At 49.7% G+C, this 17,480-nt stretch overlaps 1 protein-coding gene across 1 annotated transcript in view; it reads right to left on the bottom strand.

Annotated features, from left to right (window-relative positions):
• The window catches only part of FA2H (fatty acid 2-hydroxylase), a 50,380-nt gene that overhangs the window by 10,839 nt on the left and 22,061 nt on the right, over positions 1–17,480 (bottom strand). The window contains exons 2-5 of the mRNA XM_077309841.1: positions 9,907–9,999; positions 6,172–6,314; positions 3,860–3,966; positions 893–1,065 (exon numbers count right to left, since the gene is read on the bottom strand). Coding sequence (XP_077165956.1) covers positions 893–1,065; positions 3,860–3,966; positions 6,172–6,314; positions 9,907–9,999 — 516 coding nt within the window. The remainder of the gene's footprint in view (positions 1–892; positions 1,066–3,859; positions 3,967–6,171; positions 6,315–9,906; positions 10,000–17,480) is intronic.

Below are 17,480 nucleotides of genomic sequence, written 5' to 3'. Positions count from 1 at the left end.
CTCGGTCTGAACATCTTTGGCAAACCCAAGGCCACCCAGCTGGCTGCATGTGGAGAAGGAGTGGGGAATCAAACCCATCTCACCAGATTAGAAGTCCACACTCCTAACCACTACACCGCGCTCCTAACCACTATGGTCTTAATGGTATCAAATGTTATTATTTTTTAAACTGGCACTGTTTGTTTTAAAGTTGTACAATGCCCCAAGCTGACTTGCTGGGAAAGCAGTATAGAAATAGAATTAAACAATTGCATTATTTGTTTTCATATGTTGTGTGTAATGAAGCTGGGAGATCCTAAGATTTTTCCAGCTGTCAGGCAAGAGACGTTGGAGGTAGTTTGTTATTGCCTGCTCCCACGTCACGGCCCTGGTATTCTTTGAAGGTCACCCTTCCAAGTGCCAACCAAGGCCAACCCTGCTTAGCTTCCGAAATCTGATGGGAGAGAGCTGGCCTGGGCTATCCTAGTCTGCACCCACAGGATCATGCACTTTCAATGTGCTTTGGCAGCTGGATTTTCCTGTGCAGAACAGGAAAATCTACTTCGAAAGTGCATTGAAAGTGCATTATCTATTGTGTGCAGATGAGGCCCAGGTTGGGTACATGTATCTGTGAAGCTGCCTTAGCCAGAGTTTCTTAGGCCTTTCCTACCATGCAGAGAAGATGGGAACTGTGGACTGGAGTGAAAAATCTCTCTTGGCACCAAATACCAAGGACTGTAGAGGGGGCAGTACAGACAGTGAGGAGGGCACAGGTCAGAGATCCTCCTCCATCCTCTCCCTTGCCTGCCTGCTGCTGCCTGCTTGATCTTGCACTCACCCGCATGGCATTGTGCTTCTTAGCGTGCTACCAAGGGATTCCCTGCAAGGCGGAGGGTAGTTGGTTCTCGCTTACCTTGTGATGTTGCCCATGAAGCATGAAGTGCAGGGTGATGAGGTAATAGCTGCTGGAGGGCGGCGTCATGTGGAAGAGGAAACGGTGGATGGAGTATTCCAAGAAGGACCACGTAAACATCCCCGCCACGAAGATCACAGGGAAGTAGTACTTGTAAATGCGGATAGAATACTCTGTGCAGGGGGTCGGGGGAGGGAGAGAACGGGTGGTCAGCCCTGAGGCCCGAGAAGGGCCCAACTGCAAGATACCGGAAAGGTCTAGCAGCCAGCCCCCAGCCCCAGCTCTGTCGCTAACAGGACTCAACTGATGATTGGTTCCAAGGCCTGCTGCTTAGAAATATAAGGAAGAATCATGTCATCCAGCTCAGTGGCTGGGGGTTTAGGGACAGAGAATCTGCAATCCCTGCACCTCCAGTTAAAAGGACCAGGCAGTAGAAGATGGGCGAGACCTCTGCCCATGGAAGACTCTACGGGAGGGCTTCCAGACTATGCCACAAATGTAGAAAGGGAAAAGAGGCAAAGGAGGGCAGAATGACCAGGAAGGTATTTTTATTATGAGGATCAGGACAGCAGCCTACACCCCTATCCAAAGCACGTGTCACTAGCTTATGCTATCATTTATGCTGCTCTCGCTGCATTGTGTTCTAATTTTGCAGCCCAGCTCTCTGTGCTACAACTAAAAGGATCGGGGCCAGATCGAAAGGGGCGGAGCCAGCCGGGGCTGTCGGACTGGCAAGAGTCGAATGCAGCTGAACGGCTATCCCCACCAGCATAATTCTCTGTGCTGTTTGCCATTTTGCGTTGCTTCTAACCTTTGTAGCCGCGTATGGTTTATGAGATACAACGGGTATTTAATTACATCATGTGTATTGCGTAATCCACCTTCAGTCTCAGTGAGGAAAGCCACACCGAGGTACGGCAAATTAGAACAAATAAATACAATTCACACCTGCAGGAGCAGCTCCCACCAGGCCTATGCCTTCAAGGCAGAAATGCAGGGTCACAAGGTGGAACTGCACTTGCTCTGGCTTGAGAAAGATCTGGAGATTTGTGGGGTGGAGAAGGGCAGCGGATCAGCAGAGGATCATGCCATGAAGTCCACTCCACTCTCTGAAACATCTAGTTTCTCCAGGGCAACTGATCTAGTTGTCAGGAGATGCTGTAATGGCAGGAGCTCTCCCGGGGCCGCCTGGAAGCCAGCAACTCTAGCAATGGCCCATTTGGGCTGGGTGACTCTGAACTAGTCACAGCCTTGTTAGAGCTGTTCTCCCAGAACAGTAATATCAGGGCTCTCTCAGCCCCACCTACCTCACTAGGTCTCTGATGTGCATTTAGGGTGCATTGCCCTAGATACATCCTCAAGTCGAAGAGGAAGCCAGTTAAGGGCTTTTGTCCCCAAGGCCAGTTGGGGGAGGAGGGGACGAGAACAGGCGCCTTCCCTGCCCCCAGAAAAATAGCTGAGGCTGGCACTGAATGGCACCCCCAGGGAAGGGGAAAACAGTCCACCAGAGAACAAGGGACAGAGCAGGCCTCGGACTGCAGGTGCTGCTAGCCAAGGGCTGACTGGGGAGATTCAGGCCCTGGGCTCTGCACAAGCCTTTCTCTGTGCGCAGTACTCGGGCTATGGGAGTGGGAGAGAAAGGGGGTGGCTGTTGGGAAACAATAGCAGCTTTCTGTGCTCTCAGCCTCAGAACTGTCCACCCTCAGTGACAAAGTGTGTTTGCATTCCCTAAAAAGAACTACAGATCTTTCAGGGTGTTGGCTGTACCCCGCAAGGGGGGCGGGGAGAGGCACCTTGTGCATGCTTAGAAGCAGCTTCCACATCACGGCTACCTGTGCTCCAGCGTGAGCGTCCAACAGGTATTCTTTGATGGCAGCCACCTGACTGTCCAGTCAGCAAAGCTGAGCTGGGTGGGCTCCCCGGGTACCTCCAGTTACCCCAGGGCAGCACTGGGGGGGGGAATGCAGCTGAGGGTGCAAAGAGGTGGGTCACGTTATCCCAAAGCCCATTTTAGAAGGAGGGGGGAGGTGGTGGAGGAACTGATTTCTTTGTACCCCACTTTTCAGCAGAAGAAAGAAGAGTTGTTTTTTTATAGCATGCTTTTTACTGCCCTAAGGAGTTTCAAAGTGGTTTACAATCTCCTTCTCTTCCTCTCCCCACAGCAGGCAGAGAGCTCTGAGAGAACTGTGACTTGCCCAAGGTCACCCAGAAGGGTCCAGGCAGGCAGCTGGTGGTGGCAAGGATACATCAAGAGGGCCCTTTCAAATGATTTCCTCTCTACCCCTTGAGCAGTTTCTTTCACGGTTCCTGGAACACATGTCCATGCAGACACACTCTGAATTTTTTTTGGGGAGGGGGGGGAGGAAGAGGCCACTTGAAGAAGTGATAGGGAAGGGACAGCTCAGGAAAGAACTAAGCTCCCCTCCCTCTCCTTCACGCCAGCTTGTTCCCATCAGAAACAGGGGATCCTCCCCCCTGCTTTGAAAGGAGCACTGGAATGACCTTTGACACAACTCCCCAGTCCCTTATGGCCTGAGACATGAGTTGCCAGTTGGGAAACCCCTGGAATTTTGGGGATGGAGCTAGGAGGAGGAGGGTTTTGGGGAGGGGAGGGGTCTCAGCAGGGTGTGATGCCACAAAGCCCATCCCCCAAAGCAGCCCTTTTCTCTAAAGGAATTGGTCTCTATTGTCTGGAACCCCACTGTAATAGCAAGGGATCTCCAGGTGCTAACAGGAGGTTGGCAACCCTAACGGCAATGAAGCTCTACTTCCTCTTCTCAGGGCATGCCAACAGTACAAAGGGCAGGGGAGGGAAGCAACGTTGCTCCTTCAGCAGAGTACTCCCCCCTCCCCCAGCATAAGATGCACGCCTGTCTGGAAACCTGTTCTCCACCCTCCCCTCTCCTCCCCTCTCCTCCCCTCCCCTCCCCTCCCCTCCCCTCCCCTCCCCTCCCCTCCCCGCCTTACTTGTCGTGATTGAAGTAAAAAGCCGGACTTCATTGTTGGCAAGAGAAGTGTAGCAATAACAGCTCAGGTAGATTACCACTGGAATCCAGACAGCTATGACCGTGTACCTGGAAGAAAGGAAAACCTCTTTCAGGTGTGTGATGTTTCTTCCTGGCGAGGAAGTGTCTTGGGGCCCTGGCAGTCCTCTAGGGCAGGGGTAGTCAGCCTGCGGTCCTCCAGATGTCCATAGACTACAATTCCCATGAGCCTTTACCAGCAAACGCTGGCAGGGGCTCATGGGAATTGTAGTCCATGGACATCTGGAGGACCGCAGGTTGACTACCCCTGCTCTAGGGACTGGGAAAGCAGATGATCCCTTCCCTCTAGCTGAAGATCAATGAAATATAGAGAAGTGGGGCGGTTTGTAGTGAATACAATAAGAGAGAAGAAAACCTATCCCAAGGCTACTATAGATGTTACTAAAATCATTACGAAATTTTCCTCATTGGTTGTCCTTTGAATGTAAATATCGTGAATGTCCAAATTGTGAAATTCAAGCTCTATTGAATAATATAGCATATATATTGGCCTTTGGCTCTTCAATATGGGGATACTAGTTGGTATTACCACCACTGAGGAAAATTTCCCTTTGAAAATGGGACATATCTAGAAGAAGAAGAGTTGGTTCTTATATGCCGCTTTTCCCTACCCAAAGGAGGCTCAAAGTGGCTTACAGTCGCCTTCCCTGTCCTCTCCCCACAACAGACACCCTGTGGGGTGGGTGAGGCTGAGAGAGCCCTGATATCACTGCCCGGTCAGAACAATTTTTTCAGTGCCATGGTGAGCCCAAGGTCACCCAGCTGGTTGCATGTGGGGGAGCGCAGAATTGAACTCGGCATGCCAGATTAGAAGTCCGCACTCCTAACCACTACACCAAGCTGGCTCTCTAGAAACTGTTCTGGTTGGATCCTGTGTGAGAACAAACAAACAAGAACGAAGAACCCTTTACTTCATTTATTTTGTAATAATTTTAGTAACATCTATAGTAGCCTTGGGATAGGTTTTTTCTTTCTCTGAAGATCCAAGAAAGCCAGTGCTAGAAAGGCACATGGCCGAAGAGGTGCAGCATCGCACTGGTCCTCTGCTGAGTCACCAAAGGGCATTGGAGCTCCTCCCCCCAAGAAAACATGCTATTTCACCGGCATTCCTGAACTCTCGCTGTTCCCAGAGCCCACTAGAAACACTCATGCGGTCAAGGCTGGTGTAGTGGTTAGGAGAGCCAGGTTGGTGTAGTGGTTAGGAGTGCGGACTTCTAATCTGGCATGCCAAGTTCGATTCTGAACTCCCCCACATGCAGCCAGCTGGGTGACCTTGAGCTCACCACAGCCCTGATAACTGTTCTGACCAAGCAGTAATCTCAGGGCCCTCTCAACCCCACCTCCCTCACAGGGTGCCTGTTGCGGGGAGAGGAAGGGAAGGAGATTGTAAACCACTTTGAGACTCCTTCTGGTAGAGAAAAGCGTCATATAAGAACCAACTCTTCTTCCTCTTCTTCTTCTTGACGGGAGACCTCTTCCGGTTTCTGGAAGCCAGGAAGTGCCACTCCATGAACGCACCATGAGCTGCATCTCATATCCTCTGCACATCAGAGACGCTTAACCATACCCCAAGCCCAGAAATGATCACCAAATGGCTTGTCACCCTTCTTTCCGGCTGGACGAGGGGAACATGGATCGTCAGCATGGTTCGGTGGTGAAGAGTTGCACCTCTAATCTGGAGCACTGGGCTTGCCCACCCCCCACTTCTCCAGGAAACTGGTGCCAGAGGTTGACACTGGCACCCAGGATGCTCCAAGGGTGCCTGCTCCTCAAAAAGATTCCCTGGGTCTGGTGGAGTTCATGCTCAGGGTCCCACATCTCCGCCTTTGCCATTAGGAATGAAGTTTCCTCTGCATACACAAACACACAACTGTGGCAATTCCCTTGGCAATTGTAGTTTGACTTGCTAATGTGAACCAGTCATGAGACCCCGCCGTTTGCAGGGCAGTGTGCCTGCTCTCTGCTAATTATTAGCAGACAGGGCTGTCAAATGGCACATTCTTTGTTCAGGCCTGGGGCTTTGGGCTACAGGGACCCCTCTGCTCCTTTGTAAATCCATGGCTCTGCAGATCCTGCAAGAGCGTCTTGGGAGGAAGAGAGCCTGGGAGAAAGGAGGAGAGCCTTGGGAAGCCTGAACAGCAAACTCACACTGCAACATCACCTTCCAACTTACCAGCATCTCAGATGGAACGCCACCCCCCCCCCCCCAATGCAGAGAGACACTTAGCACCTCACCATGCGGTTTTGGAGAGGGACTCTATGATATCAGAGTGGAACAAGCGGATGGGACGGTCCACAGGTTGATGCACCCACTCATCGTACTTCTCCCCTAAGTAGCCCACCTGCCACAGCAAGGGCTTGCGCCAGTCCACAAGGTCCTGGAGGAAAGAGAGAACAGGGAATCAGAGGTCATGGCAGGATCCAGCTGGCTCTAGCCCTGCTTTTGCCAACATGGTGCCGTTTTCCAGTTCTCCACCCTCCAGCTACGAGAGCTTTCTGCCTGCCGATCTTCCCGTGGGGAATAGTAAGCCTAGGGTGGTTGATCAGTACCTGTTATCCCCAATGCTACTAAATGCCAAAGGTGAGCTCGGAAGTAGGCTGCCATCGGTATGTACTTGTGGTACTTCAAATTTAACAGTTTAATGTTTTCTAATGCAAGCTGCCTTCGGGGAGAGAGGGGAGATAGCAATAAGGGCCATGGTACCCAATATTTGTTTACCCCATGCCAGGGCGAAATCACACTAGCGCAGGGGTGTGGTTCTCCAGATGCCCATGGGCTACAGTTCCCAGCTGGCAGGGGCTCATGGGAATTGTAGTCCATGGACATCTGGAGGGCCGCAGTTTGACTACCTCTGCGCTAGGGTTTGCTCTGGCACTTGCCGCCTTCACTTTAAATCACATGCTACAAAGACTAAGTCGCTCTCTCTGTCAAACCCTCCCAAAAGGAATGTGAGGAATCACTGGGCAATTTCAGAGGTTTCTTCACCTTCCCGTCAGCAAACTCCCCTGAAGGAGACCGTGAGGGAAGATGTCGGGACAGGAGATTTTTCGGCTTGGGAAACAGATTGTAAGAACCATGGCAGGTGACACAACAGGATGTTGTCTAATTTCACTCTCAATCCGGAGAGGTGGCAATTGGTTTATCCTGGGTCTCTCCTTCACCTCAGGGACAGATACTGGAGCAGAGAGGCCTCCAGCCGTTCAGCCCGCCCTTATTAAACGGGAGGTGGAAAAGACAACGGGAAGAGGCATTTGCTCGCTCTCTCGAGTGGCACGGTGGGAGAGTGAAAGCGTGTGGCCAAGCGATGCTTGGGTGTTGTGGGAAGACGGCGCTACAGAGCGGGAAGGGGCCGTGCAGGTCATCTAGTCCTACCTCCCGGCTCAATGCAGGATCAACCTAAAGCATTCATGATAAGTATCTGCCCAGCCGCTTCTTAAAGACCACCAGAGAGGGGGAGCTCCCCACCTCCTTTGGCAGCTGATTCCATAGTCAGTGCTCTTCTATACCTAGTTTAAGCCCATTACTGCGGGTCCGATCCTGTGCTGCCAACAGGAACTGCTCTCTGCCCTCCTCCAAGGGACAATCATTCAGATACTTAAAGAGAGCCACCATGCCCCCTCCTCATAACCTCCTCTTCTCCCGGATGAACATTCCCAGGTCCTTTTCAGGCACCCAGTTCTGGGTGGAGGGTCCGGACGTCGCCAGTTAGCCCAGCCTTGAACTTCATTCAAGAACGTGACCGTGTCAAGCCTTGCCCAAGCCGTAGGGCAGACCCACCTCTGTCTGCACTGAGTTCCCTGGAGCCATCTACTTTGTGGGTAACTTTTGTGAGGACTTAGCTCTATCCTTGCCTAATCCCAGACAGGTAGCCGCCATCCATTGCTGCTGCCAAGCCAACCCAGCAGCCAGCCTTATGACACACAAAAGGCTCCCTGGTTCCTTATGGCTTTAGCGCTCAGGAACCAGAGACCACTTTGTCAGGTGCCTGGTGTAGTGTTGATGTAATGCTGGGGCTCCTTTGGGGGCAGAAGGATCAACAGTGGGTAACTAGGCTGAGCACCTGGAGTTGCCGTTGTGCAAACCTGACTCTTGTTCTGTCGAAGGGTCTAAGAAGTTATCAAGCAGAAGGCTTTCCCAGAACTTAATCGTGTTAGCTGCAGATGCTGGGGATTGAACCTTCTGCATGCCAAGCAGATGCTCTACCCCTGAGCCACAGCCCCTTTGATCCAATGAAGCTGCCTTAGACTCTGTCTCAGTTTTGGGCTTAGCAAGGCTGGCCTTCTCTATTCCGACTGGCTGCAGGTCTCCAGAGTTTCAGAGATCTTCCATGTCACCAGGTGGCTAATCTTTTTAACTGCTAACTGAAATGACAACCCCTGATTTCAGCACTCTTACGCTGAGTCCACCCATTGGTCCACTGACGCCAATGTTTTCTCCTCTGGCTGGCAGTGGCTCTCCAGAGTCTGGAACAGAGGTCTCTCACCTCACCTCCACCCTGGTCCACTGAACCGGAGAAGCCATGGATTAAGCCATGGCCCCCTTGGTCATGCCACGCCGATGCTCTACTGATCTGCAGCCTGGCCCCCAGATGAATTTTGTTCCTTTCCAGCTGCCTGAAGGTGTCCTATCATGACCCTAGTTGCAGGAGAACAAGCACCCCAAGTAAATTCCAAGTTGGGAGGAATTTTGGAAACGTGTTTGCCATCTGAACAAGATTCGCCCCGAGGTTCTCATTCCTTTCCTCCTACAGGCATTGAAGGCCAGGCACAAGGTGGAAGGTAAGAACGAAATTTCTCTTGGGCTGTGGCTAGCAACAGGCCAGGAACTGGAGTTGGACTGCATACATATCCAAGGAAGAAATTTCTAAATAAAATTATTCCAGGGGCATTTTCTTCAGCTCATAATAAATTAAGGCATTTGCTTTCTGAGACAGACCCATTTGTGACACAACGGGTTGCCACCTTTGCAAGAAAGATCTGAGCTGGCCTTGGGGCAAAGGCTGTGGGCTACTGAGCAGAAGGTACGGCTTAAGTGGGCTTTTTATTCTGGTTAAGTGATCATCTGTGTTTGTTTGGAACAATTTCATGGTTATCTGATCTTGCAATGGCCTATGGCCTAGTGCAATAAAGTCTGATTTGACTTGACTGCATACAGGTTGGTGGTGGTTGTCTAAATCAGGGGTAGTCAATCTGTGGTCCTCCAGATGTTCATGGACTACAATTCCCACGAGCCCCCTGCCAGCATATGCTGGGAGGGGGCTCATGGGAATTGTAGTCCATGAACATCTGGAGGACCACAGGTTGACTACCCCTGGTCTAAATGCTATTTTTGTGTTTCCAGTGGGAAGAAAAGCAGAGTAAAAACATTTTTTTTAATGTCCATATGCAGCAAGAGTAGTGAGCAAACTTCTGCAGACAAAACAATTAAGTCTTCATTGCATGCATTGCACAAAACAGGAAGCACAACAGCCCGTGCATCACCATACTCTGGTGAACATTAGCCAGGAGTGCTGGGAAGCAGCTTCCTCCACGTTTTCCCAGGTGAGCTGAGGAACCAGCTGCTTCCCCCAGAAACCTATCCGACCACTGAGGTTGTTGACACAGTACTTCCTTCCTCTTTGCTGTGGGAGCAAACTCCAGGAGGGGAGGGGGAAGGGCGTGTTCTGTAGGGCCATCCCATTTATTGACTTGTCCCACTATGGAAATTCACCTGACACAAACATTATGATTTTTTTTTTCTGGTGACATCTGACACTGCAGGTAGGAGGAGTGTTCAGCAACGAGACACAGCTCAACAGGAAACTACACCACATTTCAGCCACTTATAAAATTCCCTGGAGCAGGGGTAGTCAAACTGCGGCCCTCCAGATGTCCATGGACTACAATTCCCATGAACCCCTGCCAGCATTTGCTTGCCTTTTAATCCACATTGTAGTCAGTTCTACATTAACTTTCTGCCCTCCTCCTTACCTTATCGATATCAACCGACTGACACCGTGGATCCATCTTCTCTTTCGGCGTAGTCACCAGAGAGCTGGCAGAGGGGCGTATCCTGACACCATTCTGGGTGACAAAAGGAAATGAGGAAGAGTCAGAGCCATTCCGCACAAGTTCAAAGTAGCAGAAGGCTTACAAATGGTAAACGCTACTAATTTGCCGTTCCGCATGACGTCGCACACAATCTGCAACAGTCCTGCAACACTAGTGCTAAAATCGCTTCGTTGTAGCGATTTCCGGTGAATCCAGAAAAGTGGATTCACCCTCAGAAAATCGCTACACTCCTGCCAACAACCTGCAACACTTGCGAAAAAGACCTGTGCGTTCTCAGTGTAGCGGCTGCAACAAAGTCCCTCCCCGTGGCTCTCTCCTCCGAACTTCCGGCGAAGCCATTTTTTTCCCTCGGAGTGAGCGGGGAAAGCAATGAACCAGCAAGGCTTCACTCACCCAGCGAGGCTTCTCCGGCTACAGTCCCTCCACAGAAGTGCTTTAAAGCTCCCCTAAGTCCCCAAACACAGCACAGCCCCCTGTTTGCAAGTTCCTTTTATTTTCGGCCGAAAATTGCGCCCGTGCAGGGGGGGGTCACTCAGGGGAGCGTGGTAACGATGTCTCGGGGTCTCTACGTTAGGAAGAATCAAGGCATATTTGTTGCAACGTGTGTTTTTTTTTTTTAAACCTGTGCTTAAAGGGAAAGGGGCTTTTCCGGAGCATGATAACAACCGCCCATTGGCGGGTTAATCTGAACTTTGCAATCATTGTTAAAGCATTCGTGTGTATTCGCATTTAACATCAATTTGCACACTCAGCAAGTGCCACATGGAAAATCTCCTTGGGGAGTGACCTCAAGCATTCCTCCTCTTGCCTACCCTTTGTGTCAGAAGTTCCTTAATGTTCTGGCCCCGATGCCAAGCTATCACAGGTTTCATCTCACAACTCGTTATGCCCATCACTAAATGCCAGTGTCTGTTAATTATGCTTTTCATCCTATCGGCATGAATCGGGAACTCAAAAAGAACAAGTCATGCTCTTTAAAAAAGATTTCTGTTTGTACTGGAGTAGATCTTTTTGAGATGCTGACAACACCCTATGCCTAGCTTTTGCCGTAAACAAGTCAGGGTAACCACATTGTTATAAGGAGTAGCTCGACGGGTCACCGGCTATATTGAAGAGTTTGCCTGTAATAGTTGCAGCCACACTGCCACAATGCTAATGGCAAAGAACCAGGGGGGAATTATTGCTACCTCCCTCCCTTGAACCCATGAGACAGATCTGACCAACCATGGGCCTGTTAGATTCTTCACTATGTTATAATGTTCTTTCCCTGATACCTGGAGGGGCGGGGGCGGGAGTGGGTGGGATTTAGGGTGGGGAGGGAGTATAATGCTATGGAGTCCACCCACCGTACATGGTTGCTGGGTCCTTTCAAATGGAAGCTCAGTGAGAGTTTCCTGAGGAAAGGAAGACCCTCTGGCATGTTGGGGCTGATTCTGAATGGGAAAGGGGTGCATAGGGAAGGGAGGTTAAGCATCCAGCCCAATGCCATTTCCCTGACTTGAACATCCATGGTCACGCTTGGAGAAAGTACATTGCCCATCGGCTATTCTTGTGCCTGTAACACAGAAGGTTTTCAGTAGCATCTCCCCAGAGTCATTTCTAATCTGGCTTCTGATCTGGCTTGCTGGGTTTATTTATTTATTTGATGGATTGGTTGATATCCACCCCCACCACCCAACATTGCTGGCTCGGGGTGGCTTCCAACGTAGCCATAACAACATGTACAATAAATAAATTATAAACAGTTTTAAATAATCTTAAAACAGTCAATCACGCACTGTATAGGCAATCAAATCAATAAGAGGGTTCTGGTTTTTCAGGTGGAGGTATATATCAGGAGCCCAGATGGTGTGATTCTCCGCTCCTCAACATGCAGCCAGCTAGGTGACCTTGGGCTAGTCACAGTCCTATTCGAACTGTTCTCACAGAGTAGTTTCTCTCAGAGCTTTCTCAGCCTCACCTATCTCACCAGGTGTCCGTTGTGGGGAAAGGAAAGGAAGGCGATTGGAAACTGCTTTGAGACTCCTTCGGACAGTGAAACGCAGGGTATAAAAACCAGCTCTTCTTCTTGTATACAAAATGACTTACAGACTTCCTTGGATAAACAATTAGAGACTGTGGCCTATACAGCTGTGCATAGCTTACTGTAAGTAAGTTCCTATCATGTAATTTTGTGCCTCACTTCATGTGCTGTGTTAATACTTAGGCTAGACTTCAGTTCTAGATTCCTGGTTGGTTCCAGCCTTCTGCAACGCCAGCCTACTGTTTACTGAATGTCACACTTAGTTGACCGCACTGCCTCACTCTGCAATCCACCTTAGGTCCCCGTGAGAATGGCAGACCATAAATAACCTAAATAAATTTGGAATTCTGGCATAGGGTGGTGGGCACAGTCTTAAAATGGCTACTGTAGAAGATGGGGCGAATGGCAAAATGGTGGCCGCAAGACGTCGAGCGAACCACAAAATGAGTGAAGTCATCCGTAGCTCTAAACCCCACTTTCTCTTGTTCACTTTCCAGAAATCCTTAGTGGGCACCAGGAATAGTACTGGCAAGCAGCATGTTGGGGGACCCCTGCAAGAGAGGGAGGGAGACTGACCAGCAAAAAGCCTTCTCAGTTCCAAGAAGGAGCCCCAACATCTGCCTAGAAGACCCAAGATCCTATCTAGCTGTAAACCGTTTTACGCCTAGCGGATAATGACTTCCTTCTCTTATTCATACCCTGCCCTTATCTCAATAGGAACTCACCTCACCTTACAACACTGGAGCCATTCACTTAGTAATAGAATATTTATTAATATTATTCATGAATCAGAGAGAAGCTTCCTCAATCCATAGAAAGAGCTGCCAGATAAAAACACTCCTTGCAGAGACTAGCTACGTTCAGGGCAAGAACTCTGCGTTCCGTCCCAGGAGTCAGGGAAGAGCACCGCTTTACCCAACTGTTAAAGTTGGGTTGGGGTGGAAGAAGCATCCATTGGGTCTCACCATACAGACGCCCAGCAGAATAAAATGAAACACACAGAAGAACCCGCATAACGGAGATCCCCAACAGGGTGCCTTGGGATGCCACGGCCCTCATCTATGTCTTTCTATAAAGGTTATAATATTTCAGCAACAGCTGCTACTACACTGTTGATTTTACTACACTGCTGGTTTCCCTCTCTCTTTCTCTCTTCTTTCCCAATTTTTAAAATTTACCCCTCTGACCTCCTGCACTTGGGCATCCCAGGTGGCCATTTGTAGTTGCACCCATCACCCTGTGTCAGAATTCAAAATGTGCCCGCAGGCGTCATAAGGTTGGGGACCAGAGGATTACCTACGGATAACAGCGCCCAAGGTGAGCACCCTGGTGACTCCAACATGCTGGCATCACTTCTGGGTGATCTCAGCATGCCGGGTTCAGTTCCAGAGTCCTTCCAGCTTTGGGGTACACTCAAGTAAAGCTGATTAACCTTTAAACTGAAAAATTATGGCTTTGTTGCTCAGTAACACTCCCCCATCAAGTGGTCTAAAGATGCCCCTGTTGAGGATGCCTGCCGTGTAGCACAGTCCTTTCCTTGCACCTTGCGAAAACCAGCGTTGAGCTGTGCTTAGATTCTCCGATTAGGAACTGGGAGAGACAGGTTTGAAACTACACGCTACTGTGGAACCCTCCCAGGTAATCCTAGGCCCGTCACACTCTCCCTGCCTAAACTACCTCCCAGAGGAGAAAATGGGGGAGAAAGCTACAAGCCACTTTGATTCCCTGCTGAGGAGAAAGGCAGGGATTAAAATGAAGCCTGTTGGTGGAGTGGTTAGGAGTGCGGACTTCTAATCTGGCATGCCGGGTTTGATTCTGCGCTCCCCCACGTGCAGCCAGCTGGGTGACCTTGGGCTCACCGCAGCACTGAATGAGCAGTGATATCAGGGCTCTCTCAGCCTCACCCACCTCACAGGGTGTCTGTTGTGGGGAGAGGAGAGGGAAGGCGACTGTAAGCCACTGTGAGCCTCCTTCGGGTAGAGAAAAGCGGCATATAAGAACCAACTCTTCTTCTTCTTCTTCTGAATAACCAAAATGCAGAATCAGTCTGGAACAGCATCATCTATCTACACACCGTTCCAAACAGGCCCAGGAAAAACCTGACCCTGGCAGTCCTTTACATGTTTTAGGAGATGTTACTCTGTAAAAAGAACCATGAAGATTACTTTTAGGACATGCATTTTATCTAGAGGCTTCCGGGCACTTGTGAGGCAAAACCTTTTTTCGGCTAGGGTCCCCTGAGGAAACAGTTGCCAGCGAAACACAAGCTTTACCAGTTCCTCATTTGGATTTGGGGTTTCCAGTGGCATTCCTGCAGCTATACAACACTCTTGTAGAGTTGGAATGTTACGTTTGTTCTTTTAAAGCAGGGGTAGTCAAACTGCGGCCCTCCAGATGTCCATGGACTACAATTCCCAGAAGCCCCCTGCCAGCGAATGCTGGCAGGGGGCTCCTGGGAATTGTAGTCCATGGACATCTGGAGGTCCGCAGTTTGACTACCCCTGTTTTAAAGCTAAGTGGTGGTTTTCCCTCTTTTGTTCGGCAATTGTACGCTGTGCACCCCATTTTGTATCTTTGGCTCTTAACACACTGGTCCAGACAGGCACAGGAAACCTGACTCCGGCAGTGCGTGTCGTTCAGCTCGAGGGCTATGCCTGACAATCGTCTTGCATCACTATCCACCTGCCGAGCTCCACGCAGAGATTAACACTCTGCAGAGGAGGACGTTCTAAGAACCACCCTGGAACTTCAACAAAACTGGCTCTTCCATTGGAAGAAATAGTGGGCTCCTCAATAAATAAGATAGAAATCACCCCGTTCACTTCCTGCAAAAGGACTGGAAGATGAGAATGCAGATTTGAGAGTCACGCCCCAGATGAAGAAAATTGGCTTTGAAAACCGAAAGACATCTGGCGCTAACAGAACACACAGCAGTTACTGGACTACTGGCAGGATACATAAAGCACTTTAAAACAGCCTCTTTTTCCAGGGCACATGAGTCTCTAAGGGTCATGGCCAGGCAGGATCTCCTTCAAGGTTCCAGGTCCTAATTTCGTCCCAGAAAGCCTAAGGGAAACTATGTCTCCCCATGCAGCTTACAAAATTAAGGAGATTATATCACTTAAGCTTTCAGGTGATAAATATCCCATCACGTTCCCCCATGAGTACAAATGGCGAGCTCCCTGCAAGCAGAAACCTAGAGCATCAGGGATGACTAAATCAGCGATGCCATAGATTTCCAAGGTAGGACCCAGGACGAAGATCAAGGAAGCGTTAGTGTCCCGCGGGAGTCAGGACAAATGGGCAACTTACCAATAAAACACCAGAGAGTAAAAAAACACAATCCAAATGAACAATACAAAAGAGAAGAACGCCAGAAAAAATAGAAACAAAAACCTACCCCCTCTCCCAGAAACTCATACGGGAGGGTGGTAAGAGGGGGCAGATGAAAGCAAAGCCGCCATACACACACTATCCTGGAGGGGGGCCAACAGATCTTTCTTGTCGCACTGGCCTCAACCATAGACCTGGTGGAGAAGCTCCGTTTTGCAGGCCCTGCCGAACAGAATGTCGAAAGCTCCTGCAGGGAGCATGACAGCTAGGCGCTTCAATGAACAGAGTCAGCTCCAGTAGGAAGGAGCCTTTTGTGAGGGCGGCCGTGAACAAAGATCCGCATTCAGCAGAAGAAGCCGCAGTCAGGCCGGAATGGGCGCTCGGAGTAGGGCAGGCAACATCGCAGAAGGACATGGCTAGCATGATTCCCTGCTTTCCCTAATCTCGCTGCATTATTCAGATTCTTCACCTACACAGCTCCGGATCCAGCATGCCTGGTCTGTATGAGGGCTGGTCACGCCAACTCTCCATCCAACACACCCGGCTTCAGCCCAGACAAACACAAAAGCTGCTCCAGTCTGGCCTTTTCAGCCCCCACCTTCACTCAGGCTCCAGCAATTTTTCAAATGAAAGAAAAAGAAAAGGAGGAGGCATGAGAAGACAAGAGGGACCTCGTGGGCTAGGACACAAATCCCGTTTTAGGCTGATTGGCATCTGCGGGCCAACGCCATGACCACAAATGGATGGAACACGTCCTCCTTTCGGCTTCTTTCACAGCTTTTGAAGCTCACGCAGCTGGAGTGGCCAAACGGTGGCTTTCCAGATGTCCATGGACTACAACTCCCACAAGCCCCTGCCAGCATGGACAAATGGCAGGGGCTCATAGGAACTGTAGTCCATGAACATCAGGAGAGCCACGTTGTGGCCACCCCGTAAGTTTGGCTTGCGGAAGAGTCAATAAATAAAAAGGCGTACGACAAAAATGCAAGTTCACAGGAGTTTGGATGGGGTTGGCAGAGATGTCAAATTTCCAGGAATGTTGACAACATGGGCTGGGGGGGGGGACATTTGTCTTTTTTGTTTTTACTTGGAAATCTTGGGGAACAGAAATTTACTCAGTAACTTTCCTCTCAGGCCTCAACCTATGCTGCTGCTGTAACAAAATAAAAAGCATCATGTGCCATGCTGATTAAAGTTGAAGTTCATCGGCATGTTTCTGGAATTTAAAAGGATAAGTGCCTTCGTTTTTTACAAGCAAAATTGGAAACCTACCAAGTATTAAGGCAAAAGACTTGCAAACTATTGCACCAGCGTAGAGTAGTGGTTAAGGGTGGTGGCGTCTGATCTGGTGAGCTCGATTTGTTTCTCCACTCCCCCACATGCAGCCAGTTGGGTAACCTTTGGCTAGTCACAGTCCTGTTAGAGCTGTTCAGACCGAGCAGTAATATCAGGACTCTCTCAGCAATTGTAAGCCACTTTGAGACCCCTTCTGGTAGAGAAAAGCAGGGTATAATAACCAACTCTTATCCTTCATCTTATGATAACTCAGTGCATTCCACTAGTTACAGGAATTCACTTGCAGTGCTCCCTGATATTTCCATTGGAAAAATTGGAGGGGGAATGCCCTTAGACCTCATGTAATATGTTGAATTCATTTAAAAAAAATATTGCACATGAATTTTACTAGCGCTCTCTAAAAGTTCACAGTGTTTCCACTGGGGAAAAAAAAAATAGAAAAGCTGCTGAATGTCTGAAGGGGAGAGCCTGGAACTGGAGGTGTGTATTCTCCATGCAGAATCTGAGAAATATGCGATGGGCGTGGAAAATCGGCAGGCACAGGTGAGTTTCTGCTAGGTACAATGAAGTCATGGACTCCCCCAGCTGCAGAGCCTCTGCAATGGATTTTAACATCTCCATCCTGAATCTGCACAGTCTGGTGAACCTGTTGATGAACTTGAGACCTAATATAGCTCACCCATCTCCGTTCCTCTTGGGCACTGTAAAGAAGGTGGAGGATACACCATGGCCTATTTCCTGAACCAGAACAGGATCCATGGCCAACAGCCAAAGTATGCGTCTTGCTGCCGCTATTGAGATCTTGGCCCTGGGAGTGAAAATAACCTGGGACTTTCTGCAT

This window comes from Paroedura picta, chromosome 14 (genome assembly GCF_049243985.1).
Source record: "Paroedura picta isolate Pp20150507F chromosome 14, Ppicta_v3.0, whole genome shotgun sequence".
NCBI classification, from domain to species: domain Eukaryota; kingdom Metazoa; phylum Chordata; class Lepidosauria; order Squamata; family Gekkonidae; genus Paroedura; species Paroedura picta.
Note: the sequence above shows the minus strand (reverse complement) of the source record. Positions and strands in the feature narration are given on the sequence as shown.